General features: G+C 48.3%; 1 protein-coding gene across 7 annotated transcripts in view; it reads left to right on the plus strand.

Annotated features, from left to right (window-relative positions):
• The first annotated feature begins 535 nt into the window (after positions 1 to 535).
• The window catches only part of SZT2 (SZT2 subunit of KICSTOR complex), a 297,498-nt gene continuing 272,153 nt past the window's right edge, over positions 536 to 25,880 (plus strand). For all 7 annotated transcript variants that reach the window (XR_013262121.1, XM_077450667.1, XM_077450670.1 and 4 more), the window contains exon 1: positions 536 to 656. Coding sequence is in view for 6 of the 7 variants with exons in the window: in XM_077450667.1 (XP_077306793.1) it covers positions 633 to 656 (24 nt within the window). In the remaining variant the exon portion in view is untranslated. The remainder of the gene's footprint in view (positions 657 to 25,880) is intronic.

Here is a 25,880-nt window from a genome sequence, read left to right on the forward strand (position 1 = left end):
AAGGCAGAGATCGGTGTCTCTGCTTTGCAGGAACACAAGACCCGCGCTTCCCTCCTGACAGAACGGAGATCTGCTTTGCTTACATAGACAGACTGTCGTTCTGCCTGTGTACTGAACGATTGGTGGGTATCGAGTCCACTGTCCCCGCAGATCAGCTGATATATATATATATATATATATATCTCATTGTCAATTTCGGCACCAAAATCTCCCTTCGGGTCTTCTCCAAATTGATGTCATTTGAAGCCCCCGATGAGGGGTCCCCCCTCCCCCAACACTTCACACACAGGATCTGGGTGGAGGTCTACTTTAACCCTCTCCTGTGCTGGGAGGTGTTTAGTCCTCCATTGTGGATGAGATATGAGGCGCCCCCATCCCTCCCCCTCAGGGCCCGCTCTGGAGCCTCACACACACCACAGAAAATATAAAGAGCGATCATCTCACCCACCTGCATCCTGCTCTCCGCTCCTCCTCACCATGGAGACCGGGGCACTTCCGGCGCGCTACTCCGACGTCATCAGCACGGGCGCATACAGGAGGGGCGGGGCCACGGAGTCCCCGTGAGGAAGAGCGGAGACCACGCCTCCAAAGCGGAGATCCCCGGACAGAGTGGGGGGCGGGGAGAACCGGGGATGGCGGAGAAAGGCGACATTGAGGTACAGGAGAGTAACCGAGTGTGTGTCCCCCATACACCCCACACCTGGGCTGTGCACTCCTAATACACCCCAATGAAGGGCAGATCACCCCAAACTGACCAAATCTCACCCACTACAACCTACAGCAGGGGTCTTGTCACCCCCAATACACCCCAGTGCTGATCTCTGCACCCCCAAACCGAGCCTCTCATCAAATACCCCCCATCTAGAGCCCTACAACCCCGATACCCCCCAACTAGAGCCCTACAACCCCGATACTCCTCTACTAGAGCCCTACTACCCTGATACTCCCCTACTAGAGCCCTACTACCCCGGTACACCCCAACTAGAGCCCTACTACCCTGATACCCCCCAACTACAGCTCTACTACCCCGATACCCCCCTACTAGAGCCCTACTACCCCGATACAGCCCAACTACAGCCCTACTACCCCAATACCCCCCAACTAGTGCCCTACTACCCTGATACCCCCCCAACTACAGCTCTACTACCCCGATACCCCCCCAACTAGAGCCTTACTACCCCGATACCCCCCAACTAGAGCCTTACTACCCTGATACCCCCCAACTAGAGCCCTACTACCCCGATTGCCCCCAACTTCAGCTCTACTACCCCAATACCCCCCAACTAGAGCCCTACTACTCCAATACCCCCCAACTAGAGCCCTACTACCCCGATACCCCCCAACTAGAGCCCTACTACACCGATGACCCCCAACTAGAGCTCTACTACCCCGATGACCCCCAACTAGAGCTCTACTACCCTGATGCCCCCCAACTAGAGCTCTACTACCCCGATGCCCCCCAACTAGAGCTCTACTACCCCGACACCCCCCCAACTAGAGCTCTACTACACCGATACACCCCAACTATAGCTCTACTACCCCGATACCCCCCTACAAGAGCCCTACTACCCCGATACCCCCAACTAGAGATCTACTACCCGATACCCCCCAACTACAGCTGTACTACCCCGATACACCCCAACTACAGCCCTACTACCCTGATAACCCCCTACTAGAGCCCTACTACCCCGATACCCCCAACTAGAGTTCTACTACCCCGATACCCCCAACTAGAGCCCTACTACCCCGATATCCCCAACTAGAGATCTACCCCGATACCCTCCAACTACATCTCTACTACCCCGATACCCCCCAACTATAGCTCTACTACCCCGATACCCCCCAACTACAGCTCTACTACCTCGATACCCCCCTACTATAGTTCTACTACCTCGATACCCCCCTACTAGAGCCCTACTTTCCCGATGCCCCCCAACTACAGCTCTACTACCCCAATACCCCCCCAACTACAGCTCTACTACCCCGATACCCCCCAACTACAGCTCTACTACCCCGATACCCCCCAACTAGAGATCTACTACCCCGATACCCCCCAACTAGAGATCTACTACCCCGCTACCCCCAACTAGAGACCTACTACCCAGATACCCCACAACCGGAGCTCTACTATCCCAGTACCCCTGAATCAGTGCTTTACTACCCCAGAATCTCCCAATTGAGGTTCTACTACCCCAGTGCCCACCAACCAGAGCTCTTCTACATGCTACTACTCTACCACATTCTACGCACATCCTCCGTCACTATACCCCCATACCACCTACACCCCCTGGTCAGTATACCTCCCATACCACCTACACCCCCTGGTCAGTATACCCCTCCACCATACTATAAGTATACCACGTAAACTCCCTGGCAGTATACTTCCCCCTATCCCCCTGGGATGTTGGAGGACCCCATTGTTGTGTTGGGGGGGTCACCATATATCAGACCTTGGTTTGTTATTGGAGGTTCCGTCCTCTCTTATGAGGTTCAGACCCCTCTAGATGGTCTATCACTGCCGTCCTCTGGGGACCTTTGTTGATGAATTGTGCAGATCATTGTCCACCATGAGTTGTGTATGATCTGACCTGCGTGTGCAAAGACGCAGAGCGGCTCAGACCAATCCTTCCCATCATTACCATCATTGTCATCAGAGACATAAACAGACATCTAAATTGTCTTCAATGCGCTGTACAAATCTGCCCATGTGTGGTGTGGAGGCCTCCTATCTCATGTATGTCGTGTGGAAGTATATTGTAATTTATGGACCTTTGATCTGGTATTCCCTCCCTTTTCATCTGATAAATACACCAATGAGAGCGCTTTATGTTTATATCTGTTCAGTAAATGTACAAAAAAACTAAATCTGCTGATCCCGCCGGACATCTGACGAGCCCCCAACTTCCTGTGCTGTCAGTGATCAGGCTTCATTCAGTCAGGAGATGACACCCCTTCTGTGTGCAGGCCCCCCTTCCTCCATACAACCCTTGCTGCATGCAGGCATCCTCTAGAGCGGGGCTGGGGGGCAGGGGGGGGGGGGGCAGATGCAGCTGCTGCACGGACACGGGCACATTTAAAAGTGTGACATGGGTGCTGGTGTACAAGAGCACAGCGTCCTGAGCCTACCCTCTTGTGTGACATTAGCAAATTAATATTCTCCCGGCCAATCGGGAAGCGGGTCCTGAGGCCCCATTGTCCAGGAGGAGAAGAGACGGAGGAGGGGAAACCGCAACTGTGACTTGTACGGATTAGCAAATTAATATTCTCCTCCCGGGCCAATCAGAAAGCGGGTCCTGAGGCCCCATTGTCCAGGAGGAGAAGAGACGGAGGAGGGGAAACCGCAACTGTGACTTGTACAGTGTAAGTACGGATTAGCAAATTTAATATTCTCCTCCCGGCCAATCAGAAAGCGGGTCCTGAGGCCCCATTGTCCGGGAGGAGGGGAAGCCGCCGCCGTGCACGGTGTAAGTACGGATTCGCAAATTATTCTCTTCCCAGCCAATCAGGAAGCAGGTTCTGGGGCCCCATTGTCTGGGAGGAGAAGAGATGGAACGGGGGGAATCCGCCGCTGTGACTTGCACGGTGTAAGTACGGATTAGCAAATTAATATTCTCTTCCTGGCCAATCGGGAAGCGGGTCCTGTGGTCCCATTGTCCAAGAGGAGAAGAGATGGAGCGGGGGTGGGGGCACCACTGTGACTTGCACGGTGTAAGTACGGATTAGCAAATTAATATTCTCCTCCTGGCCAATCGGGAAGCGGGTCCTGTGGTCCCATTGTCCAAGAGGAGAAGAGATGGAGCGGGGGTGGGGGCACCACTGTGACTTGCACGGTGTAAGTACGGGGCTGATTGGGGGCCTGGTGGGCAAGAGGGCAAGGTGGGCAGTTTTTTTGCCAATGGTGTGTGTTGTGGTGGGCTCGAGCGACGGATGGGGTTTGGGAGGGGGAGCATTTGGGGGGGATGGGTCTGTGGTCAGATCTGTCTGTTTTTAATCAAATTTATTTTAATAAAATGCTTTTGGAGTAAAAATCTAAATCTAAAGATAGTTTTTTATTCAACACACATTAAAGAGGAAGTAAACCCTTCCAAACAACTTGGACCTATAGGTAAGCCTAGATTAAGGCTTACCTGTAGGTCCAAGCAATATCTCCTAAACCTATATGGTTTAGGAGATATTTGCCCGAAAATGGGCACCGCTGTCTACGGCGCATGCGCCGTAGACAGCAGCGCGCATGCGCACTAAATGCGGCAAATCCAAGAATGGATTTGCCAAATTTGTCGACTCCCGTGCGCATGCGCGGGAGTGACGTCATCGCGGCTTCGCCGTATGACAGTGGCGGAGCTGCGAGGCGCGACTCCCGTGCGCATGCGCGGGAGTGACGTCATCGCGGTTGCGCCGCTGTGATTCGTCGGAGCTGCGAGACGCCACAAGCAACATGGATGCGGCGGACTACAGGGATCAGCGGCGACTTCGCTGGCTCCTGTGTCAGGTAAGTGACACATAATGAGCTACTATGCGATGCATAGTAGTCCATTATGCTTTACCTTTGCAGGGAAAAAAAGAGGAAGTAAACCCATCAGGGTTTACTTCCTCTTTAATAATTGAGTTTATTCAGCATGAGATGGAGCTTGGTTATTCAGCATGAGATTGAGCTTGGTTATGCAGCGTGAGATGGAGCTTGGTTATTCAGCGTGAGATGGAGCTTGGTTATGCAGCGTGAGATGGAGCTTGGTTATGCAGCATGAGATTGAGCTTGGTTATGCAGCATGAGATTGAGCTTGGTTATGCAGCGTGAGATGGAGCTTGGTTATGCAGCGTGAGATGGAGCTTGGTTATGCAGCATGAGATGGAGCTTGGTTATTCAGCATGAGATGGAGCTTGGTTATTCAGCATGAGATGGAGCTTGGTTATTCAGCATGAGATGAAGCTTGGTTATGCAGCACGAGGCTGTATACCGAGAATGTCAATGTTGTAGAATAAGCTCCAAGCTCTGGAAGCTGAGATCACATGCACTGCACTGATATATTCACACAATTTCACAGGAACCAGGAGATAGAACAAAGTTCAGGAATATTCTTTTATCCCATCGTTTTGCAAATCTATGTACACTACAAACTGTATGATTGGATCGGTTCTGATATCACTGTTTTATTGACCTGACAGCTGATTATTCTAAATAGGAAACTTTCATTTTGTTTACAAATATTAACCACTTGCTTACTGGGCACTTAAACCCCCCTCCTGCCCAGACCAATTTTCAGCTTTCAGCACTGATGCACTTTGAATGACAATTGCGCGGGCATACAACACTGTACACAAATGACATTCTTATCATTTTTTTCCCACAAATAGAGCTTTCTTTTGGTGGTATTTAGTTACAGCTCGTAGTTTTATTTTTTGCTAAACAAAAAAAGATGCAAAAAAAAATAAAAAATCATGTTTAATAGTTTGTTATAAAATTTTGCAAACGGGTCATTTTTCTCCTTCATTGAAGTGCGCTGATGAGGCGGCACTGATGGGCTGCACTGGTGGGCACTGATGGGCTGCATTGGTGGGCACTGATGGGCTGCATTGGTGGGCACTGATGGGCTGCATTGGTGGGCACTGATGGGCTGCATTGGTGGGCACTGATGGGCTGCATTGGTGGGCACTGATGGGCTGCACTGGTGGGCACTGATAGGCATAGTTAAGGCGGCACAAATAGGCACAGATAAGGCAGCACCCATGGGCACAGATAGGGCGGCACTGATGGGCAAAGATGGGCACATAAGATGGCACGGATGGGTGGCACGGATGGGCACTGATAGGTACCACTGATAGATGGGACTGATGGGCACTGATAGGCGGCACTGCTGGGCACTCGTAGATGACACTGATGGGCACGGATATGTGGCACTGGGGTGCAGCACCTTTGTTAAGGCAGATTGTGGGCACTGCTGGGTGGCACTGTGGGCACTGCTGGGTGGCACTGTGGGCATTGCTGGGTGGCACTGATGGGGGGCACTTACTTTTTAATGTGGCACTTGCAGGTGGGCACTGGCAGGGGGCAGGTGGGCACTAGCAGGGCTGGCCGTGATCGGGACTGATGTCCCGATCACGGCCGCCGGTGATCGGCTTTTTTTTTTGTTCTCCTCGCGCTGTCAGCGCGAGGAGGAATAATAGCCGATTACCGGCTCCGTTGTATCACATGATCAGCTGTCATTGGCTGACAGCTGATCACGTGATAAGGGGTCAGGATCGACCCCTTGCACGGATCGGTGATCAGGCGAGTCTCATAGACTCGCCGATCACAGAGCGCGCCGCGCGCGCCCCTCAGGGGGCGCGCAGGCCGCTCATGCACGGGACGACGTCAATAGGAGATCCGCGAACCGCGCTGTAGCCGTCATTTGACTATAGCGCGGATCTCAAGTGGTTAAAGATTCTAACTACCAGCGAGAATAAGTCCTTACATTTAAAGAGCACCTGTCATTTCATATCCATAATGGCAGCGCCTGTTAGCGGACGTCCACTCACCTGCTGCCGCCACGTCCCTCACTTTGTTGTGTCACTGCTGCATCACCAGCCTTGCTATTAAAGTGAATGGGACTGTCGGCGAGCCAACGGCGGGCCAGAGGAGGGGGCCAACGGCGGGCCAGAGGAGGGGGCCAACGGCGGGCCAGAGGAGGGGGAGGGGGCCAACGGCGGGCCAGGGGAGGAGCAGCCAACGGCGGGCCAGAGGAGGAGCAGCCAACGGCGGGCCAGGGGAGGAGCAGCCAACGGCGGGCCAGGGGAGGAGCAGCCAACGGCGGGCCAGGGGAGGAGCAGCCAACGGCGGGCCAGGGGAGGAGCAGCCAACGGCGGGCCAGGGGAGGAGCAGCCAACGGCGGGCCAGGGGAGGAGCAGCCAAACTCCTCCCCTGACCTGCCGTTGGCTTCTCCTCCCCTGACCTGCCGTTGGCTTCTCCTCCCCTGACCCGCCTTTGGCCGCTCCTCCCCTGACCCGCCGTTGACCGCTCCTTCTCTGACCCACCGTTGGGCCCTCCTCTTCTGACCCTCCGTTGGGCCCTCCTCCTCTGACCCGCCGTTGGGCCCTCCTCCTCTGACCCGCCGTTGGGCCCTCCTCCTCTGACCCGCCGTTGGGCCCTCCTCCTCTGACCCGCCGTTGGGCCCTCCTCCTCTGACCTGCCGTTGGGCCCTCCTCCTCTGACCCGCCATTGACTCACCAACAGTCCCATTCACTTTAATGGGATGGCAAGTGATGCGGAGGTCACACAGCAAGGTGAGGGACATGGCAGCAGCAGGTGAGTGGACGTCCGCTAACAGGCGCTGCCATGATGGATCTGAAATGACAGGTGCTCTTTAAATGTAAGGACTTATTCTTGCTGGTAGTTAGAATTTTTAATATTTGTAAACAAAATTAAGTTTTCCTATTTAGAATAATCAGCTGTCAGGTCAGTAAAACAGCGATACCCATTTTAGGTGGTCACACATAGTTGGAGAACTATTCAAATTCTTTTATTTAATTAAAACAATAACATTGCCAGTGCATCTTATCTCAGCTTGCAGAGCTTGGATTCATTGAATGAGTTTACCAAAACTGTAAATATTGCAGAATATACAGCCTCTTGCTACATAACTAAGCTCCATTTTTCATGCTGAATAAACTAAATTATTAATGTATCTTAAATAAAAAAACTATCTTTAGATAGATTTGTACTCCCAAAAGCATTTTATTCAAATAAATTTGATAAAAAAAATCTGATTTAACCACTTACAGACCGGACCATTTTGCTGGTCGAAGACCAGACCACTTTTTGCGATTCGGCACTGCATCGCTTTAACTGACAATTGCGCGGTCGTGCGACGTGGCTCCCAAACAATATTGACGTCCTTTTTTCCCCACAAATAGAGCTTTCTTTTGGTGGTATTTGATCACCCCTGCGATTTTTATTTTTTGCGCTATAAACAAAAATAGAGCGACAATTTAGAAAAAAACGCATTATTTTTTACTTTTTGTTATAATAAATATCCAACAAAAATATATAAAAAAAACATTTATTTCCCTCAGTTTAGGCCGATACGTATTCTTCTACATATTTTTGGTAAAAAAAATCGCAATAAGCGATTATTGATTGGTTTGCGCAAAAGTTATAGCGTTTACAAAATAGGGATACTTTTATAGCATTTTTATTAATAATTTTTTATTATTATTTTTTTTTTACTAGTTATGCCGGCGATCAGCGATTTTTATTGTGACTGCGACATTGTGGGGGACCCATCGGACATTTTTGACACATTTTTGGGACCATTGTCATTTATACAGTAATCACTGCTATATAAATGCAGTGATTCCTGTGTAAATGACACTGGCAGTGAAAGGGTTAACCAGTGGGTGGCAGTGTAGGGGTTAAGTGTTCCTAGGGGTGTGTTACTAACTGTGGGGGGGTTGGGCTTTCATTTAGTGAACACTGATCTCTGCTCCAATCACATGGAGCAGAGATCAGCGTCACTAGTTGCTAGCCAGAATGGGGAAATGCTGTTTACACGGCATTTCCTCAATTCAGCCGTCCCGTGAGACGATCGCGGGGATGCCCGCGGCGTTCGAGTCCGCGGGTCCCGCGACCGGACTCACGGGTGTCCTGACCAGTGCGGGAGCGTGCCGCCGGCGGCGCGCTCCCGATGGCAGGGCGGCATTGAAGATTGGACGTACTTGTACACCAATATGCCTGCCCGTGCCATTCTGTCGACGTACATCGTCGTGCGCTGGTCGGGAACCGGTTAAAGAGAAACTGCAGTCTGCTCACATGATTTGTAATAAAAACATCTTTGCCATTCTGAAGCTTCCCTCCAACCATTTTGCATATTATTTTATTTATACTGTGATTCTGTACTTGCCAAATATGCTGCAGAAATCTCCCTCCACTGAGTCCAGCTGCACCCATTTTAACTGTGGGCAGCTGAAGCTTCTGCCTGTTCACTTCCTGGATTTACACAGACACGCACCTCCAGCTCTGCAGCTCTCATTGGCCCTCTTATGACATACTAGAATGAGAGAGAAAGAGCTGTGCATGATGTCGTAAGCCTAGGCTAATGACCGGACAAGAAACGGGAAGTGGGCTGTATAAGGACAGTAAAAAAATGTTTCTCTTATATTCACCGACTGACACAGCTTCTTCTCATTAGACCATTGGGTTGTTATGCCACCTTCAGGAGAGGACTAGGCATTACATGTTAACGTGATAATAAAACTAGAACGGGGCGGTCCTTTAGGTAACAACTCCTCAGCATGCTACTGCAGCCTCAGTTTTATTTTGCCTAGTGAAGGAGAAGGACCCAGGAACCCTGAGGGGCCCATCGGTCCGTCTTTTTTTCTGTTGACTCTTTCCCAGAAAGTGGTCTTTCTAGTGGCCATTACATCGGCCAGGAGGGTTTTTGGAACTGGCGGCCTTGTCCTGCAAGTCGCCCTATCTGGTTATCCACAAGGATAAGGTGCTGTTGCGTCCACAACCGTCTTTCCTGCCAAAGGTAGTCTCGGCGTTTCACATCAATGAGGACATGGTGTTACCATCTCTGTGTCCTAAGCCGACACATCCTAAGGAGGTGGCCCTTCATGCTCTGGACGTGGTTCGGGCTCTGAAGGTGTATTTGTTTGCCACGGTTCCCTTTCTGGAAGTCAGACTCGCTGTTTGTTTCGGTAGCTGGTCCACAGAAAGGCATGGCGGTCTCGTCGGCCACCGTTTCCAAGTGGATCAGACAGATTGTAGTACAAGCCTACGCCTTGAAGGGGCAGGTGCCCCCCTTTGCTGGTCACGGCCCTCTCCACGAGGGCAATCGGAACGTCTTGGACCTTCTGACATCAAGCGTCTGTCGCTCAAGGGTATAAATCGGTGACCTGGTCATCTGTGCACACGTTTACAAAGTTCTACAAGGTAGATGTCAGTGCGTGATGCGCTCCCAGAAATATCCGTGACCGCCGGGTCTTACGGATCACGGTAAATGGCCGATGGCAGCGGCCGTTTACCATGTGATCGCCCCGTCAAATGATGGAGTGATCACTTGTAAATAAACCAGCGTCATGTCATGACGCCGGTTCCTCCCTCCCCTCTCTGTGCCGATCTGTGCAGTGCGAGGGGGAGAGGGGGAGAGATCGTTTGCAGCAGTGCTGTGGGCTGGATCTGTAGTGCCAACAGTTCTGCAATACTCTGCAGCAGTTCTGCAATACTCTGCAGCAGTTCTGCAATACTCTGCAGCAGTTCTGCAATACTCTGCAGCAGTTCTGCAATACTCTGCAACAGTTCTGCAACACTCTTACAATACTCTGCAATAAATTTTAACAGAATTTTTTTTTATTTTCCGAATTTTCAGTCTTTTTTGATTTATAGCGCAAAAAATATAAAACCCAGCGGTGATTAAATACCACCAAAAGAAAGCTCTATTTGTGTGGGGAAAAAAAAAGGACAAAAATTTCATATGGGTACAGTGTTGCATGACTGAGTAATTGTCAAAGTGTGAGAGTGCCGAAAGCTGAAAATTGGTTCGTCTGGTTAGGAAGGGGGTTTAAGTGCCCGGTGGTTAAGCGGCGCTTTCCGGCTGTTAACGGGGAGCTTTTGAACCCCAAAGAAGGGGTTAAAAATGCCCGTGTTGCGGCGCTTCCGAAGTGGTGCCCATTTATATCAATGGGCAGGGCGGTTTGCAAGCACTGTATACAGCCCTCCCAAACCACCCCAAAGATGCTGCTTGCAGGACTTTTTCTAACGTCCCACAGTTGCGCCGCCCCGGTGTGAAAAGTCGCAGTGAAATGAATGAGGAGGCGGTTTTCAGGCGCCAGTTAGAGGCTATTTCTAGCACTAAAACACCTGAAAAGCGCCCCAGTGTGAAAGAGCTCTTAATGGCACCCTATTTGTGGTGCGATTTTGCTTAGATTGTCACATGATAATTTGTGCTGCAACCGCGGCAAATCGCGCCACTGTCAAAAGAAGCCCCTGTTCTTTTTTTGAGTCACAAGCTTCTTGCGTTGAGATTTTTACCTTTTATTTATCGCGGGGGAAAAATCGCACCGTGATTGGGGTGACCTTAAGACGTAATGGCATCACGAGCGCGTCACGCGAATGCGGTTGGAATCACGTCGATTTCGCCTGCGATTCATATCGCCAAGGTGTGAAATAGTTATACTTTTAACCCTTAATTACGCGATCAACAACGAAAGCAAAACAATATATTTTGGCTTTACATACGTTTTTAGGAAGTGAACAATTTCTGCATTGCCTCAGTCTTGTCAGCCATAGCAGTGATCGGTCTTTAGATGGCAGATATTATAAATGGGGGTCACATCACAAGTCCTGTTATTGGGGTCCTCGGTGGAGCCGCCCTATCTGTGTGTCACAGTACTGGGCTGAGGGGTGGGTGGGGGGGGTGCACTTTGGTCTTTTTGCCTTAGGGGCAGCACTGGTGTACCATGATGGCTCTTCCCTATTCCCCCTCTATTTACCTGTATGGGGGAGGGGCTCAGGGTGATCGCTCTCCTTGGCTCCGTATCTCATTTATGACCCCTGATTAATGTTTAATTGTTAATGGTTCACATGGAGTCTCAGTGGAAGAATCGGGTACAAAGTACTTGATAGCGAGTGTAGAGTGTTTACAGAGTGACGTCAGCGGGAGGAATGAGACGATGGCGCACTTCTCTACATCAGCCTCCTGTACAGCGGGCAGATCTTTCAATGACTTGTGGAAAATTGTGGACGAGCGATCAATGAGATAACAATTAGGATGGTTTTCCAACTTGCTAGAATTTTAAAACGGATCTTCACTGCATCTGAGCACCCCAAACTAAAAACTATTTAATTTATTTTTATTAGTTAAAGCAAACGCCCCCCTCCCCATGTCTCCATGCTTTATTTTGCTGAGAAATCACATTGAAAATCACCCCCTGGCCATCTTGAGTAAGGGCAAACGGTGGATTTGATTTAAATCATAGTTTTTAAAGAGCAACTGTCATCTCTGTCCCGCTGTTGGCTCCTCCTCTGTCCCGCTGTTGGCTCCTCCTCTGTCCCGCTGTTGGCTCCTCCTCTGTCCCGCTGTTGGCTCCTCCTCTGACCAGCTGTTGGCTCTTCCTCTGACCAGCTGTTGGCTCTTCCTCCTGACCCGCTGTTGGCTCCTCCTCCTGACCCGCTGTTGGCTCCTCCTCCTGACCCGCTGTTGGCTCCTCCTCCTGACCCGCTGTTGGCTCCTCCTCCTGACCGACAGTTGGCTCCTCCTTTGACCGACAGTTGGCTCCTCCTTTGACCGACAGTTGGCTCCTCTTCCTGACCGGCAGTTGGCTCCTCCTTCTGACCGGCAGTTGGCTCCTCCTTTGACCGGCAGTTGGCTCCTCCTTTGACCGGCTGTTGGCTCCTCCTTTGACCGGCTGTTGGCTCCTCCTTTTGGCCGGCTGTTGGCTCCTCCTTTTGGCCGGTTGGCCGGCTGTTGGCTCTTCCTTTTGGCCGGCTGTTGGCTCTTCCTTTTGGCCGGCTGTTGGCTCTTCCTTTTGGCCGGCTGTTGGCTCTTCCTTTTGGCCGGCTGTTGGCTCTTCCTTTTGCCCGGCTGTTGGTTCCACCTCTCGACCCGCTGTTGGTTCCACCTCTCGACCCGCTGTTGGTTCCACCTCTCGACCCGCTGTTGGTTCCACCTCTCGACCCGCTGTTGGTTCCACCTCTCGACCCGCTGTTGACTCACCGACAGTCCCATTCAATTTAATGGGACAGCTGGTGATGCGGAGGTGACGCAACAAGGTGAGGGACGTGGCAGCAGCAGGTGATTGGACGCCCGCTAAAAGACGCTGCCATGATGGATCTGAAATGACAGGTGCTCTTTAAATGTAAGGCAGCGTTGGTGGTAAAGCACAGCTAGTTTTACTGGCTGAAATAAATTCTAAAATAAATATTACCGAGTGTGGTTATGGATTCCCTCTATTTATTCCATATATGTATTACTTGTCAGTTTTCATAGCTAACTATAGGAATAAACGCACTGCTTAATAAAACAACATCTTATTTATTACCCAAGAAAATGGGAAAATGCTAACATGAAAATACTAAAGGAAGATATTACAAAGCATATAACAATAGAACATCAAATATACTTATCGCAAGGCTGTCCTCTAGATATTGTCTCCTCAACTGGGCTCAAAATGATGGTAACAGAGAGCACTCTCTGTCTCGCTCAGCCCTTTTTATACTTCAATTATACACCGTTCAGGCCCTACCCCCCCCCCCCCCCCATTGCCACCCCATCTAGACCTTTGACGAATCAACGCATTTACGGGGCAGTCCTCCTCAATATATTATATTACTGTCCATCCTGCTGTATTGGCCTCTAGGGGCAGCATTGTCCATGTATCATGTCTATGTATCCTCTGTCAATCTTCAATGCATTTGATCGCTGTAACCCGATTTGTGGGCGGGAGCGGGGCGCTTTTAACCCCAAATAAGGGGTTAACAATGGGTGAAAAGTGCCACTGCCAAAGTGATTTGCAGGTGCTTCGGCAGTGTTGCCCATTCATTTCAATGGGCAGGGGCGGTTTAGGAGCGCTGTATAAAGCACTCACGCACCGCCCCAAAGAGGCTGCTTGCAGGACTTTTTTTTTTTTCCGTCCTGCAAATGCATCACCCCAGTGTGAAAGCACTCACACACACTGGGGTGGCTTGAGAGGCGAGAGCTAAAATGCCTGAAAAGCACCTCAGTGTGAAAGGGGCCTAAATGTAAGGACTCATTCTTGCTGGTAGTTAGAATGTTTAATATTTGCAAACAAAATGAAGGTTTCCTATTCAGAATAATAAGCTGTCAAGGTTAGTAAAACAGCGATATCAGCACTGATTTAATCATACACTTTGTGGTGTACATAGATTTGCAAAACAATGGGATAAAGGAACATTCCTGTACTTTTTGGTTTATCACATGGTTACTATGAAAATGTGTGAATGCATTAATGCAGTGCATGTTATCTCAGCTTGCAGAGCTTGGATTCGTTGAATGAGTTCACCAAAAATATACAGCCTCATGCTACATAACTAAGCTCCATTTCATGCTGAATAAACAAATTAATCTTAATGTATCTTAAATAGAAAACTGTCTTTAGATAGATTTTTCTCCAAAAGCATTTTATTAAAATAAATTTAATAAAAATCTATTGATTTAAATTTTTTTTTTATCATTGATTTTTATCCACCCTGAGGGCAAATGATTCATGTAGCGTATATATAAAGTGCCCCATCCCTCCGAGCTCGCCTCGCAGAAGCGAACGCATATGTAACTCGCGCCCGCAAATGTAAACAGTGTTCAAACCACATGTGAGGTATCGCCGCGATCGTTAGAGCGAGAGCAATAATTTTAGCACAAGTCCGCCTCTGTAACTCTAAACTGGTAACCTGTAGACATTTGTAAAGCGGTGCCTATGGAGATTTTTAGGTACGCTATTCCACGAGCGTGCTCAATTTTAAAGTGTGACATGTTGGGTATCTATTTACTTGGCGTAACATCTTCTTTCACATTATACAAAAAATTTGTGCTAACTTTACTGTTTTTTGTTTTTATTTTTTTAATTTGTGAAAGTGTACTTCTTCCAAAAAAAAAAATAGTTTTTATCCGCTTCCCGACCGCCTCACGCAGATATACTGCGGCAGAAGGGCACGTACAGGCGGATTAACGTACCTGTACGTTGCCCTTAAATAGGCGGCTTGCGGGCACGTGTGTGCCCGCCGGGAGCTCCGTAATCACGGGTCCCACGGACTCGATATCCGCGGGGATTCCCGCGATCGTCTCACGGGGAGGAAGAACGGGAAAATGCTAAATGTAAACAAGCATCTCCCCGTTCTGCCTAGTGTCACTTGATCACAGCTCTCTGTAATCCGGAGCGGTGATCAGTGTCGTGTCACACACAGCTCCCCCCCCCGCAGTTAGAATCCCTCCCTAGGACACACTTAACCCCCTACAGCGCCACCTAGTGGTTAACCCTTTCACTGCCAGTCACATTTACACAGTAATCAATGCATTTTTAATTTCACTGAACGCTGTATAAATGTGAATGGTCCCAAAATCGCGCCATAATTGTCTGACCTGTTCGCCATAATGTCACAGTCACGATCAAAAAAATCGCTGATTGTCGCCATTTTAAGTAAAAAAAAAAAAAAACTATCGATAAAATGCCATAAAACTATCCCCTATTTTGTAGACGCTATAACTTTTGCGCAAACCAATCAATAAACGCGATTTTTTTTTTTTTTAACCAAAAATATGTAGAAGAATACATATCGGCATAAACTGAGGGAAAAAAAAAATGTTTTTGTATATATTTTTTGGGGAAAGTAAAAAGAATGCGTTTTATTTTTTAAAAAATTGTCGCTATTTTTTTTGTTTATAGCGCAAAAAAATAAAAACCGCAGAGGTGATCAAATACCACCAAAAGAAAGCTCTATTTGTGGGGAAAAAGGGACGTCAATTTTGTTTGGGAGCCACGTCGCACGACCGCGCAATTGTCAGTTTAAACAACACAGTGCCGAATAGCAAAAAACGCTCTGGTCTTTGGCCAGTCAAATGGTCCAGGGCTTAAGTGGTTAAAGACCGCTGCACAAATGCAGTGTGACACAAAATATTGCAACCATCGCCATTTTATTCTCTAGGGCAGGGGTCTCAAACTGACGGCCCTTCAGCTGTTGCCAAAACGACAAGTCCCATGAGGCATTGTAAGGCTGACAGTTACAAGCATGACTCCCGCAGGCAGAGGCATGATGGTTTCGCAACAGCTGGAGGGTTACCAGTCTGCTAAAAATATATATAATGTTTGGGGATTCTAAGTAATTTTCTAGCAAAAAATACTGATTTTAATTTGTAAGCAACAAGTGTCAGAAAAAGGCTTAAAGGGGTTGTAAAGGTAAATGTTTTTTCACCTTAATGCATTCTATGCATTAAGGTGAAAAAATATCTCACACTGCCGGCGCCCCCAGTGCCCCCGTTTTTACTTACCTGACCCCTCGAAAATCCCGCGCTCGCCCCCGCCGTCCTCTTCGCCGCTCAGCCTGGCCGCTGATTGGCTGGAGTGGATGGATTGAAAGCAGCGCAGCCATTGGCTCGCGCTGCTGCCAATCGCATCCAATGACGTGGCGCGCCGGGGGGGGCGGGGCCGTGTGATACAGCGAGCGGCTATAGCCGCCGGCTGTATCACGGGAGCGCGCCCGCAGGTGCTTCTCACCATGTGAGGGAGCTCGCATGAACGTGAGAAGTACCTGCGGGAGGAAGCAGAGACAGCCACCGAGGGACCCCAGAAGAGCAGGTTTGGGGGCCACTCTGTGCAAAACGAGCTGCGCAGTGGAGGTAAGTATAACATGTTTGTTATTTTAAAAAAATTTAAAATTTTACTTTACAATCCCTTCAAATTTAACCCCTTCAGTAACGGGCACGCCACTTCCTGCCCAGGCCAATTTTCTGCTTTCAGCATTGTGGCACTTTGACCATGACACATTTTTGAAATAGAGCTTTTGGTGGTATTTAATCACCACTGAGTTTTTTTTTATTTTTTTTTGTTTTTTTTTTCAGCAAAAAAATAAAAAAAAAAACGAAAAAGGACCAAAAATTTGGCAAAAAAAAATAAAAAGTTTTTCCTACTTTCTGTTAGAAAACTTTGTAAATAAGTAACTTTTCTGCTTCACTGATAAGACGACACTGATAAAGCACTGATGAAAAGGCACTAATATGCAGCACTGATGGACACTGCTAGGTGGCCTTGATAGGCGGCACTGATGGGCAGCATGGATAGGTAGCACTAATAGGCAGGCAGTAAAAGGCAGCACTGTCATCACTGCCGGGCACTGATTGGCATCACTGCTGGGCACCGCTGGGGCTGCACTGATGATCAGTGCCCTGATTATTTGTGCAGATTTTCCCTGTGGGGAGATGCTACTTATTGGCTCTCCTTTCCTCACACTTCATTGTGAGGAGAGCCGATAACCGCCATTTCCTTGTTTACATGTGATTGGCCACAGCTGATCACATGGGTAAAGAGCCTCTTCATCGGCTCTTTTCTGAGATCAGTGATGTGCTATGTCCCATGGGCACATCGCATCGCCGAGCTACGCGCCCCCTGCTGGCACGCAAGCGCGGTGAGAGTGGGACGCTGTCGGGTGGAAGGTGGTCAACCACTTCCTGTCCACCATATAGCAAAATGACAGCCGGAAAGTGATTTCATTATCCTGACTGGGTGTAATATTACATCCAGCAAGATGAGCCGCGATCTCGCTCCCGCGGGGGTCGCCCAGCGCGTTGATCGGTGGAGTGTCAGTCTGACATATCGCATCTCTGATCGAGCTAAAGAGCCTCTTACAGAGGCTCTTTACCCACATGATCAGCCATTTCCAATCGCAGCTGATCACAGTGTAAAGAGAAAAGGCCGTGTATTGGCCTTTCCTCTACTCACGCTGGTAGAGAGAAGCCGATGGGCTGCTTTCTGCTCTCCTGACGGGGGGTGGATGTCTGCACTGATTTATTATCAGTGAAGCCCAGCAGAGGGTGCCCACACATGTTCACCAAGGATGCCCACCCATGACCACCAGGTAAGCCCACTAGACCCCACCAGGGATGGCAGTCATTGCCCATTGCCTCTGTGCCTGTCAGTAATGCCTGCCAGAGCCTCTGATCAGTGTTGCCTTATCAGTGCTGCATTTGAGTGCCCATCAGTGCTGCCTATGAGTGAGTGCCCATCAGTGCTGCTTATTGGTGCCACCTCATCGGTGCCAATCAGTACTGCCTCATCAGTGCCGTCAGTGAATGAAAAACATACTTATTTACAAAGTTTTATAACAGAAACATAGAAAACCATTTTTTTTCCCCATAATTTTATTTGTCCCGCAAAAAATAAAAAACCCCAGAGGTGATCAAATGCCACCAAAATAAAGCTCTATTTGTGGGGGAAAAAATTATAAAAAAATTCATTTGGGTACAGTGTTGTATGACCATGCAATTGTCATTCAGCTGAAAGCTGAAAATTTGTTTATAAGTGCCCTTTATTGAAGTGGTTAAACATAATAGATTGTCTGCCTGTCTGTGTCTGCCTGTCTCTGTCTGCCTGTCTCTGTCTCCCTGTCTCTGTCTCTGTCTGCCTGCCTGTCTCTGTCTGCCTGCCTGTCTCTGTCTGCCTGCCTGTCTCTGTCTGCCTGCCTGTCTCTGTCTGCCTGCCTGTCTCTGTCTGCCTGCCTGTCTCTGCCTGCCTGCCTGTCTCTGCCTGCCTGTCTCTGCCTGCCTGCCTGTCTCTGCCTGCCTGCCTGCCTGTCTCTGCCTGCCTGTCTCTGCCTGCCTGTCTCTGCCTGCCTGTCTCTGCCTGCCTGTCTCTGCCTCCCTGTCTCTGCCTCCCTGTCTCTGTCTGTCTCCCTGTCTCTGTCTGCCTGTCTGTCTGTCTCTGTCTGTCTCTGTCTGCCTGCCCGTCTCTGTCTGCCTGCCTGTCTCTGTCTGCCTGCCTGTCTCTGTCTGTCTGCCTGTCTCTGTCTGCCTGCCTGTCTCTGCCTGCCTGTCTCTGTCTCCCTGTCTCTGTCTCCCTGTCTCTGTCTCCCTGTCTCTGTCTCCCTGTCTCTGTCTCTCTGTCTCTGTCTCTGTCTGTCTGTCTGCCTGTCTCTGTCTGCCTGTCTGCCTGTCTCTGTCTGCCTGTCTGCCTGCCTGTCTCTCTCTGTCTGCCTGCCTGTCTCTGTCTCCCTGTCTCTGTCTCTCTGTCTCTGTCTCTGTCTCTCTGTCTCTGTCTGTCTGTCTGCCTGTCTCTGTCTGCCTGTCTCTGTCTGCCTGCCTGTCTCTGTCTGCCTGCCTGTCTCTGTCTGCCTGCCTGTCTCTGTCGCCCTGTCTCTGCCTGCCTGTCTCTGTCTGCCTGTCTGCCTGTCTGTGGGGTGATTTATAAAAACTGGAGAAACAAAATGTGAAGAGGGTGGAGTTGGTAGAAGAGAGAAGCGCACTCCTTTGTACAGTAGGGATTGAAGAGGAGAGCCCGAGGTGATTTATTTCACTTTCTCCTCAATGTTTTCTTTGTCATTAGTCATTAAAAATGTATCTTCATCTCATTCTTCCTCAGTGCTTCCATTTATCTCTATTATAAAAACAGAGAGAGAGAGAGAGAGAATGTCATTTCATTACTTAACCCCTTTGCACCTGAGGGTAAGAAATCTTAATGAAATCCTAATTGTAGGTAAGAAGCACACGAGGATCGTCAATGATTACTTTTTAGCGTTGTTTCTTGGCATACATTATCTTTACTCGCTTGCAATGTCTCTGAATCTGACTACTCCTAGAACGGTTATTTCTCTAGCACAGCCCTTTCTTCCTCCCTCGCATATCGCAGCCCTTTCCTTTTCTGGGAGTGTCTAATTTTACTGTCTGTGCTGGCCCAGCTCCTCTCCCACTTCCTTTTCCTCCCTGCATAGCTTTTTATGTAGCTGCTGGGGGAGGAGTCGAGGGGAATGCTATAGAGCAGGGGTCTCAAACTGGGGGTCCTCCAGCTCTCCAGCTGTTGTGCACCTACAAGTCCCATGAGGCATTGCAAATCTGACAGTTACAAGCGTGACTCCTACAGGGGTTTGATGGGACTTGTAGTTTCGCAAACAGTTGGCGGGCCGCCAGTTTGAGACCCCCGCTATAGTGTGTCACTTGAGGAACAAATTCCCTTTATATATACTTTACACCAGGGATCTCCAAACTGTAACCTGGGTGCCACATTTTGCTCACTTCAGGATTTTGTGTCTGATGTAAGGAGGACTGTTATGGGGGCTTCAATCCAAAGGGGGGCTCTGATAGGGAACCTAATGTAAGGTGGGACTCTGGTGGGGACTTTGATGTTGACTCTGATGTAAAATGTAGACTCTTATGTGTAACCTTATGTAAGGAGGGACTTTTATGGGGGCCCTGATAGAAAGTGGGCACTTTGACGGGGACCCCGATGTAAAGGGCGGGGGGGGGGGGGGACTCTGTTGGGCTTAAATTTATTTGGAATTTCTTTGTTTTGTTGTACAAGAGGGTTTTTTTCATTCATCGCATACACAGTTTCCGGTTCTCTGAGGGGAGAACAGACAGATCATCTGTTCATACAGAGTATGAACAGACGATCTGTCATCTCCCCTGCACAGTCCCCTCCCCCCCTTCAGTTAGAACATGTACTAGGACACACTTAAGCCCTTCACTGCCCCCTAGTGGTTGCCTAGTAATCAATGCAATTTTATAGCACTGATCACTGTAAAAATGACAATGGTCTCAAAAATGTGTCAAAATTCTCCGACGTGTCCGTCATAATGTCGCAGTCCTGATAAAAATAACAGATCGCCGCCATTACTAGTAAAAAGAAATAATAAAAAAGCCACAAAACTATCACCTATTTTGTAGACGCTATAAGTTTTGCGCAAACCAATTAATATACGCTTATTGCGATTTTTTTATTTTTTAACAAAAATATGTAGTAGAATACGTATCGGCCTAAACTGGGGAAAGAAAATGTTTTTTTTTAAATATATTTTTGGGGGGATATTTATTATTGCAAAAAGTAAAAAATGTGTTTTTTTTTTTTTTTTTTCAAAATCGTCGCTTTTTTTTTTTTTTTTATAGCGCAAAAAATAAAAACCACAGAGGCGATCAAATGCCACCAAAAGAAAGCTCTGTTTGTGTGAAAAAAAGGACAAAAATTTCATATGGGTACAGTGTTGTATGACTGAGTAATTGTCATTCAAAATGTGAGAGCACCAAAAGCTGAAAATTGGTCTGGTTAGGAAGGGGGTTTAAGTGCCCGGTGGTCAAGTGGTTAAGTGGTGCTTTTCGACTGCTAACGGGGCACTTTGGTCTTTTTCCCTTGGGGGCAGCACTGGTGTACCATGATGGCTCTTCCCTATTCCCCTATCTATTTACCTGTATGGGGGAGGGGCTCAGGGTGATCGCTGTCCTTTGCTCCGTATCTCATTTATGACCCCTGACAACTCTATTTGTTCGGGAAAAAAAAGGACATCAATTTTGTTCGGGTACAGCGCCGCACGACCGCGCAATTGTCAGTTAAAGCGACGCAGTGCCGAATCGCAGAAAGTGCTTTGTTCAGGAAGGGGGTAAAATCTTCCTGGGGCTGAAGCAGTTAAGACACACATCCAGGAGCCTTTTCAAAAATATCAATACTCCCCGCTGCCACCCACCACCAGTTGTGGAAGAGATCTCCACATCCGTATCGCCCCTGATAGTGAATATATATGTCCACCTTCTTCAAGGTCCCGGCAGTTGCTGATCTTTGAAGACATTGAAGAAGGGGGGACACATCCCGAAAGCTTGTCCTGAAAAATCGTATGTTACTGATAGGAAATAAAAAAAAAAAATATATATATATCAAGGATCGGTACTTGTTCTTGTCGTAAGTGTACTAATACGGCTACAATCACCTCAAGCTTGAAAAAAAAGAAAACAAATGCAGCCACCACATCTAAGGACTGGAAGCTGCAATATAAGACGTTTTTGTTTTTGGATTTAGTTATCACGGAGGGAGATATTTTCCTGCACACAGATGACTTCCTGTCAGTGTAGAGAGTCTTGTCCCCCCCCCCCCAGCAGGATATAAAGGAGGAGTGCAGACTTGTGTGCCGGGAGGGTCGGCTGAGTTCAGCCAGGTAGGCGCTCGGTACACCCACATCCGGCACAATGTTTGCTATTGTCAGGTCTTGGCAAGGATCCGGCATACCAGGAACTGAGACCGATGGAGCCCCGTGTTTATTTTCTACAGGCTTGAAGGGAGACCTGGGGGGGAGGGGGGTAGTGTAACAACCAATAATGGTCCTTGTTCACAGGAAGCATACTGTACAGGCCATGCAGGGCTGACTTTACCCACACAGGGATGTACAGGCATGTTCTGTGTAGGCCACCCTATGCGTGTCAATTGGGATACAGCCACTGCTCCCCATTTGACATCCATGTGGGCCTTAAATGCACACTGTCTGAATTTAGAGCCCAGCACCCGCATGGCTATCAAATTGGGGGGGGCAGCGGCTGTGTATTTGTAACTGAACGTTTGGTGTTTTATTCAAGAATGTAAACTACCGCCATTTAAAGCTGAGTGACCTGAGGGGCCCCCAAGGAAATCCCTTAATTTGGAGGGATTTCCTCTCCCTTTCTGTTTTGGCTATGGGACAGGAAGTGAAGAGAAATCTCCATAAGGGGACACAGATGGTGAAAACAAAACCTGACAGGCGTTATAACCCCTCCCTTTACTCTGTGCAAAATGAAAAAACAAGTTTTGCCTATAGTTGTACTTTAAAGAGGAAATAAACACTGATGGGTTTTACTTCCTCTTTGTTTCCCTGCAAAGGTAAAGCATGTTGGGCTACTGTGCATCACATCGCATCCCATGATTTGTCACTTACCTGACACAGGAGCCAGTGATGTGACCGCTGTCCCCTCTTCCACGAAGCGTCCATCTTCCTTCTGGGTATCATGCGCACGGGAGCCGTCAGTGACGGCATCTTAGCCTTCACTAACGGCATGCTCAGTGTGCTTGCGCCGTTGTCTACTGCGCGCATGCGTCGTAGACATCGGTGCCCGGTTGTTGTAAAATATCTCCTTAACCATGTAGGTTAAGGAGATATTTCTTGCACCTACAGGTAAGCCTTAATCTAGGCTTACCTGGAGGTTAAAGTGGTCCCAGAGGGTTTACAACCACTTTAACTAAAACCCCCTCTTCCTCCTCCTCTCCTCCTGAAGACTCCTGGGACGTATGACATCATTTGCCTAGGCAGGAAGGAAACCAGGAAGTAACTGAAAAAAAAGTATTTCATTCACAGAGAGGGAGGGAGATTCACAGAGACATGAGAGCGTTCTGATGGATGTCCCCCCCCCCCCCCACATTCCTTCCACATCCCATACATTCTTCACATTCCCTTTCACCAAGTCCCATTTTTCAGCATTTCTTTTTTTTATTATCACTTTCACATACATAAAAAGTGTCAGCTGTCTGACTTTACATTGAATAGACTGATTTAAGATGGTGAGTAGAAAAGACCGCAAACAGTTTGCTGAAGACAAGCAGACAAAGGAGATGGATTATTGGAACCATGTCCTGTGGTCTGATGAGACCAAGATAAACTTATTTGGCTCAGATGGTGACAAGCGTGTGTGGGGGCAACCAGGTGAGGAGGACAAAGACAAGTGTGTCTTGTCTACAGTCAGGCATGGTGGTGGGGGTGTCATGGTCTGGGGCTGCATGAGTGCTGCCGGCACTGGGGGGCTACAGATCATTGAGGGGACCATGAATGCCAACATGTACTGTGACATACTAAAGCAGAGCATGATCCCCTCCCTTCAGAGACTGGGCCGCAGGGCAGTATTCCAACATGATAACCCCAAACACACCTCCAGGATGACCACTGCCTTGCTAAAGAAGCTGAGGGTAAAGGTGATGGACTGGCCAAGCATGTCTCCAGACCTAAACCCTATTGATCATCTTTGGGACATCCTCAAACGGAAGGTGGAGGAGCACAAGGTCTCTAACATCCACCAGCTCCGTGATGTCATCATGGGGGAGGGGAAGAGGACTTCAGTGGTGACCTGTGAAGCTCTGGTGACCTCCATGCCCAAGAGGGTTTAGGCAGTGCTGGAAAATAATGGCGGCCACACAAAATATTAACACTTTGGGCCCAATTTGGACATTTTCACATAGGGGTGTACTCACTTTTGTTGCCAGCGTTTTAGACATTAATGGATGTGTGTTGAGTTATTTTGAGGGGACAGGAAATTTACACTGTTATACAAGCTGTACACTCACTACTTTACATTGTAGACAAGTGTCATTTCTTCAGTGTTGTCACATGAAAAGAGAGAAGAAAAGATTTACACAAATGTGAGGGGTGTACTTACTTTTGTGAGATACTGTATTTCTGGTGAGTATATTGTAATGATATTAAAGCGGTTGTATACCCGCTGATGTTTTTTTTTTTTTTTTCCTACCTGCAAAGGAAAAGGCATAATGAGCTAGTATGCACCGCATACTAGCTCATTATGAAATACTTACCTTAGAACGAAGCCCCGACATTTGGTCCGATCCATGCCGAGGGAGCTGACATGTTCCCTCTGCATTTCTTCCGGGTATCGCGGCTCCGGCGCTGTGAGTGGCCGGAGCCGCAATATCGTCACTCCCGCGCATGCGCGCGGGAGATTTCTTCCTGGCAGGGTCCGTCGTCTGCCCGGGCTTTCAGCGTGGGAATCCCCTTGTGCGCATGTGCCGCTGCAGTCAGCATCGCATTGCGAGGGGAATATCTCCTAAACTGTACAGGTTTAGGAGATATTTTTTTTACCTACAGGTAAGCCTTATTATAGGCCTACCTGTAGGTAAAAGTCCCAAAAAGGACTATACAACCACTTTAAAGAGGAAGTAAACTCTCCCACTCTGCTTCTCTTCATTTAGTCCATTATAATAAGTAATTATCAAAATAATCCGGCCCAAATCGCATATTACTTACTGTTTTTAAAGAAACTTTAAAAATCTTGTTTCCAGGGGTTAGGCAGTGCCATCTTAAAGACGGATTCCGCCCCAAAAAAAAATATTAAAAGCCAGCAGCTATAAATACTACAGCTGCTGACTTTTAATAAATGGACACTCACCTGTCCCGGGTTCCAGCGATGCCGAGGCCGATCGACCGCTCGTGCCTCGGCTGCTGCCGCCGCCATTCGAGGTGAGGGAATCAGGAAGTAAAGCGAATCGGCTTCACTTCCCGGTTCCCTACTGCGCATGCGCGAGCCGTGCCGCGCAAAGGAAATCTCTGCGCTATCACTGGGACCCGTGTGTGTCCCAGCAGACAGCGCGGCAGGGCAGGAAATGGCGTAGACTCCCGTGGGAGTCTATGCCCGGAAGTGGGTAAAAATACCTGCCTTTGACAGGTATCTCCACCCCTTCCCCCCTGAAAGGTGTCAATTGTGACACCGGAGGGGGGGGGGGGTTCCGATCAGCGGAGGTTCCACTTTAGGGTGGAATCCCGCTTTAAGTATTGTCTTCTGAGTCCACAGTGGAGTGTATTTCCGCCCTTACATTGAGCACTTCCTGTACTGTTAACCAAGCCTCCTTCTCAATTCAAAGTTTCTATGGCAACCCTGCTTCCCTGTTCATAGCTGACTTGTTTTATTTCATAGTATTTACTTGTGCGGATTGTCTAATGTTCGCCCTTGTCAGTCTTATCAGCTTCAGCTGATAAGACTGCAGTAATGGCCAAGTTTACACTGCATGTCATGTCACATGGTGTGTAGGAGGAAGCTCTGAATGATTCTGAAGTCTCCTGGGATATCAGTGTTGTGCCGTAGGAAGTCCTGATCACAGATAGACAAGCACATAGAGAGTGTGCCGTAAATCGGGAGATCTGGGCATGCTCAGTGACTTCATTCTAAAGAACAAAAAGGATTACAACAATACTAAGCAAGTAAGGAGATACCTACAAGCAGTGTTCATTAGGGTTTTTTACATGGGACAAAGTTGTGGGGGAGGGTTTACAACCACTTTAAAACTGCTATATCATAATACGATGTTGACAAATAATTATTTTATATTGAATGAAATTTATTCCATACATGCAACACATATAAACATAATCGCATAGTAATACCAGACTTTTTGATCCATATAGACATATATATATATATATATATATACACATAATTACAGTATGGTACAGATATGTGATATTCGTAAGACATAAACACATTAGTAGCATCAAAATAGCTCAGCGTGTTTCGTGGAAGACCTCCACTTCATCAGGAGCAGATGCGGAATAGATATCTAAAGACATATGAATGGATAGTTGTAATTAACAATGGGGTCTCAATACAAGAGAGGTGGGTGGGAAGGAAAGAGGGTAAAAAATAAATAAAGAAATATTACCGGTGTTGCTCGGGCCA

This window comes from Lithobates pipiens, unplaced genomic scaffold (genome assembly GCF_037356315.1).
Source record: "Lithobates pipiens isolate NorthernLeopardFrog02 unplaced genomic scaffold, aLitPip1_a1.2 Scaffold_23, whole genome shotgun sequence".
NCBI classification, from domain to species: Eukaryota; Metazoa; Chordata; class Amphibia; order Anura; family Ranidae; genus Lithobates; species Lithobates pipiens.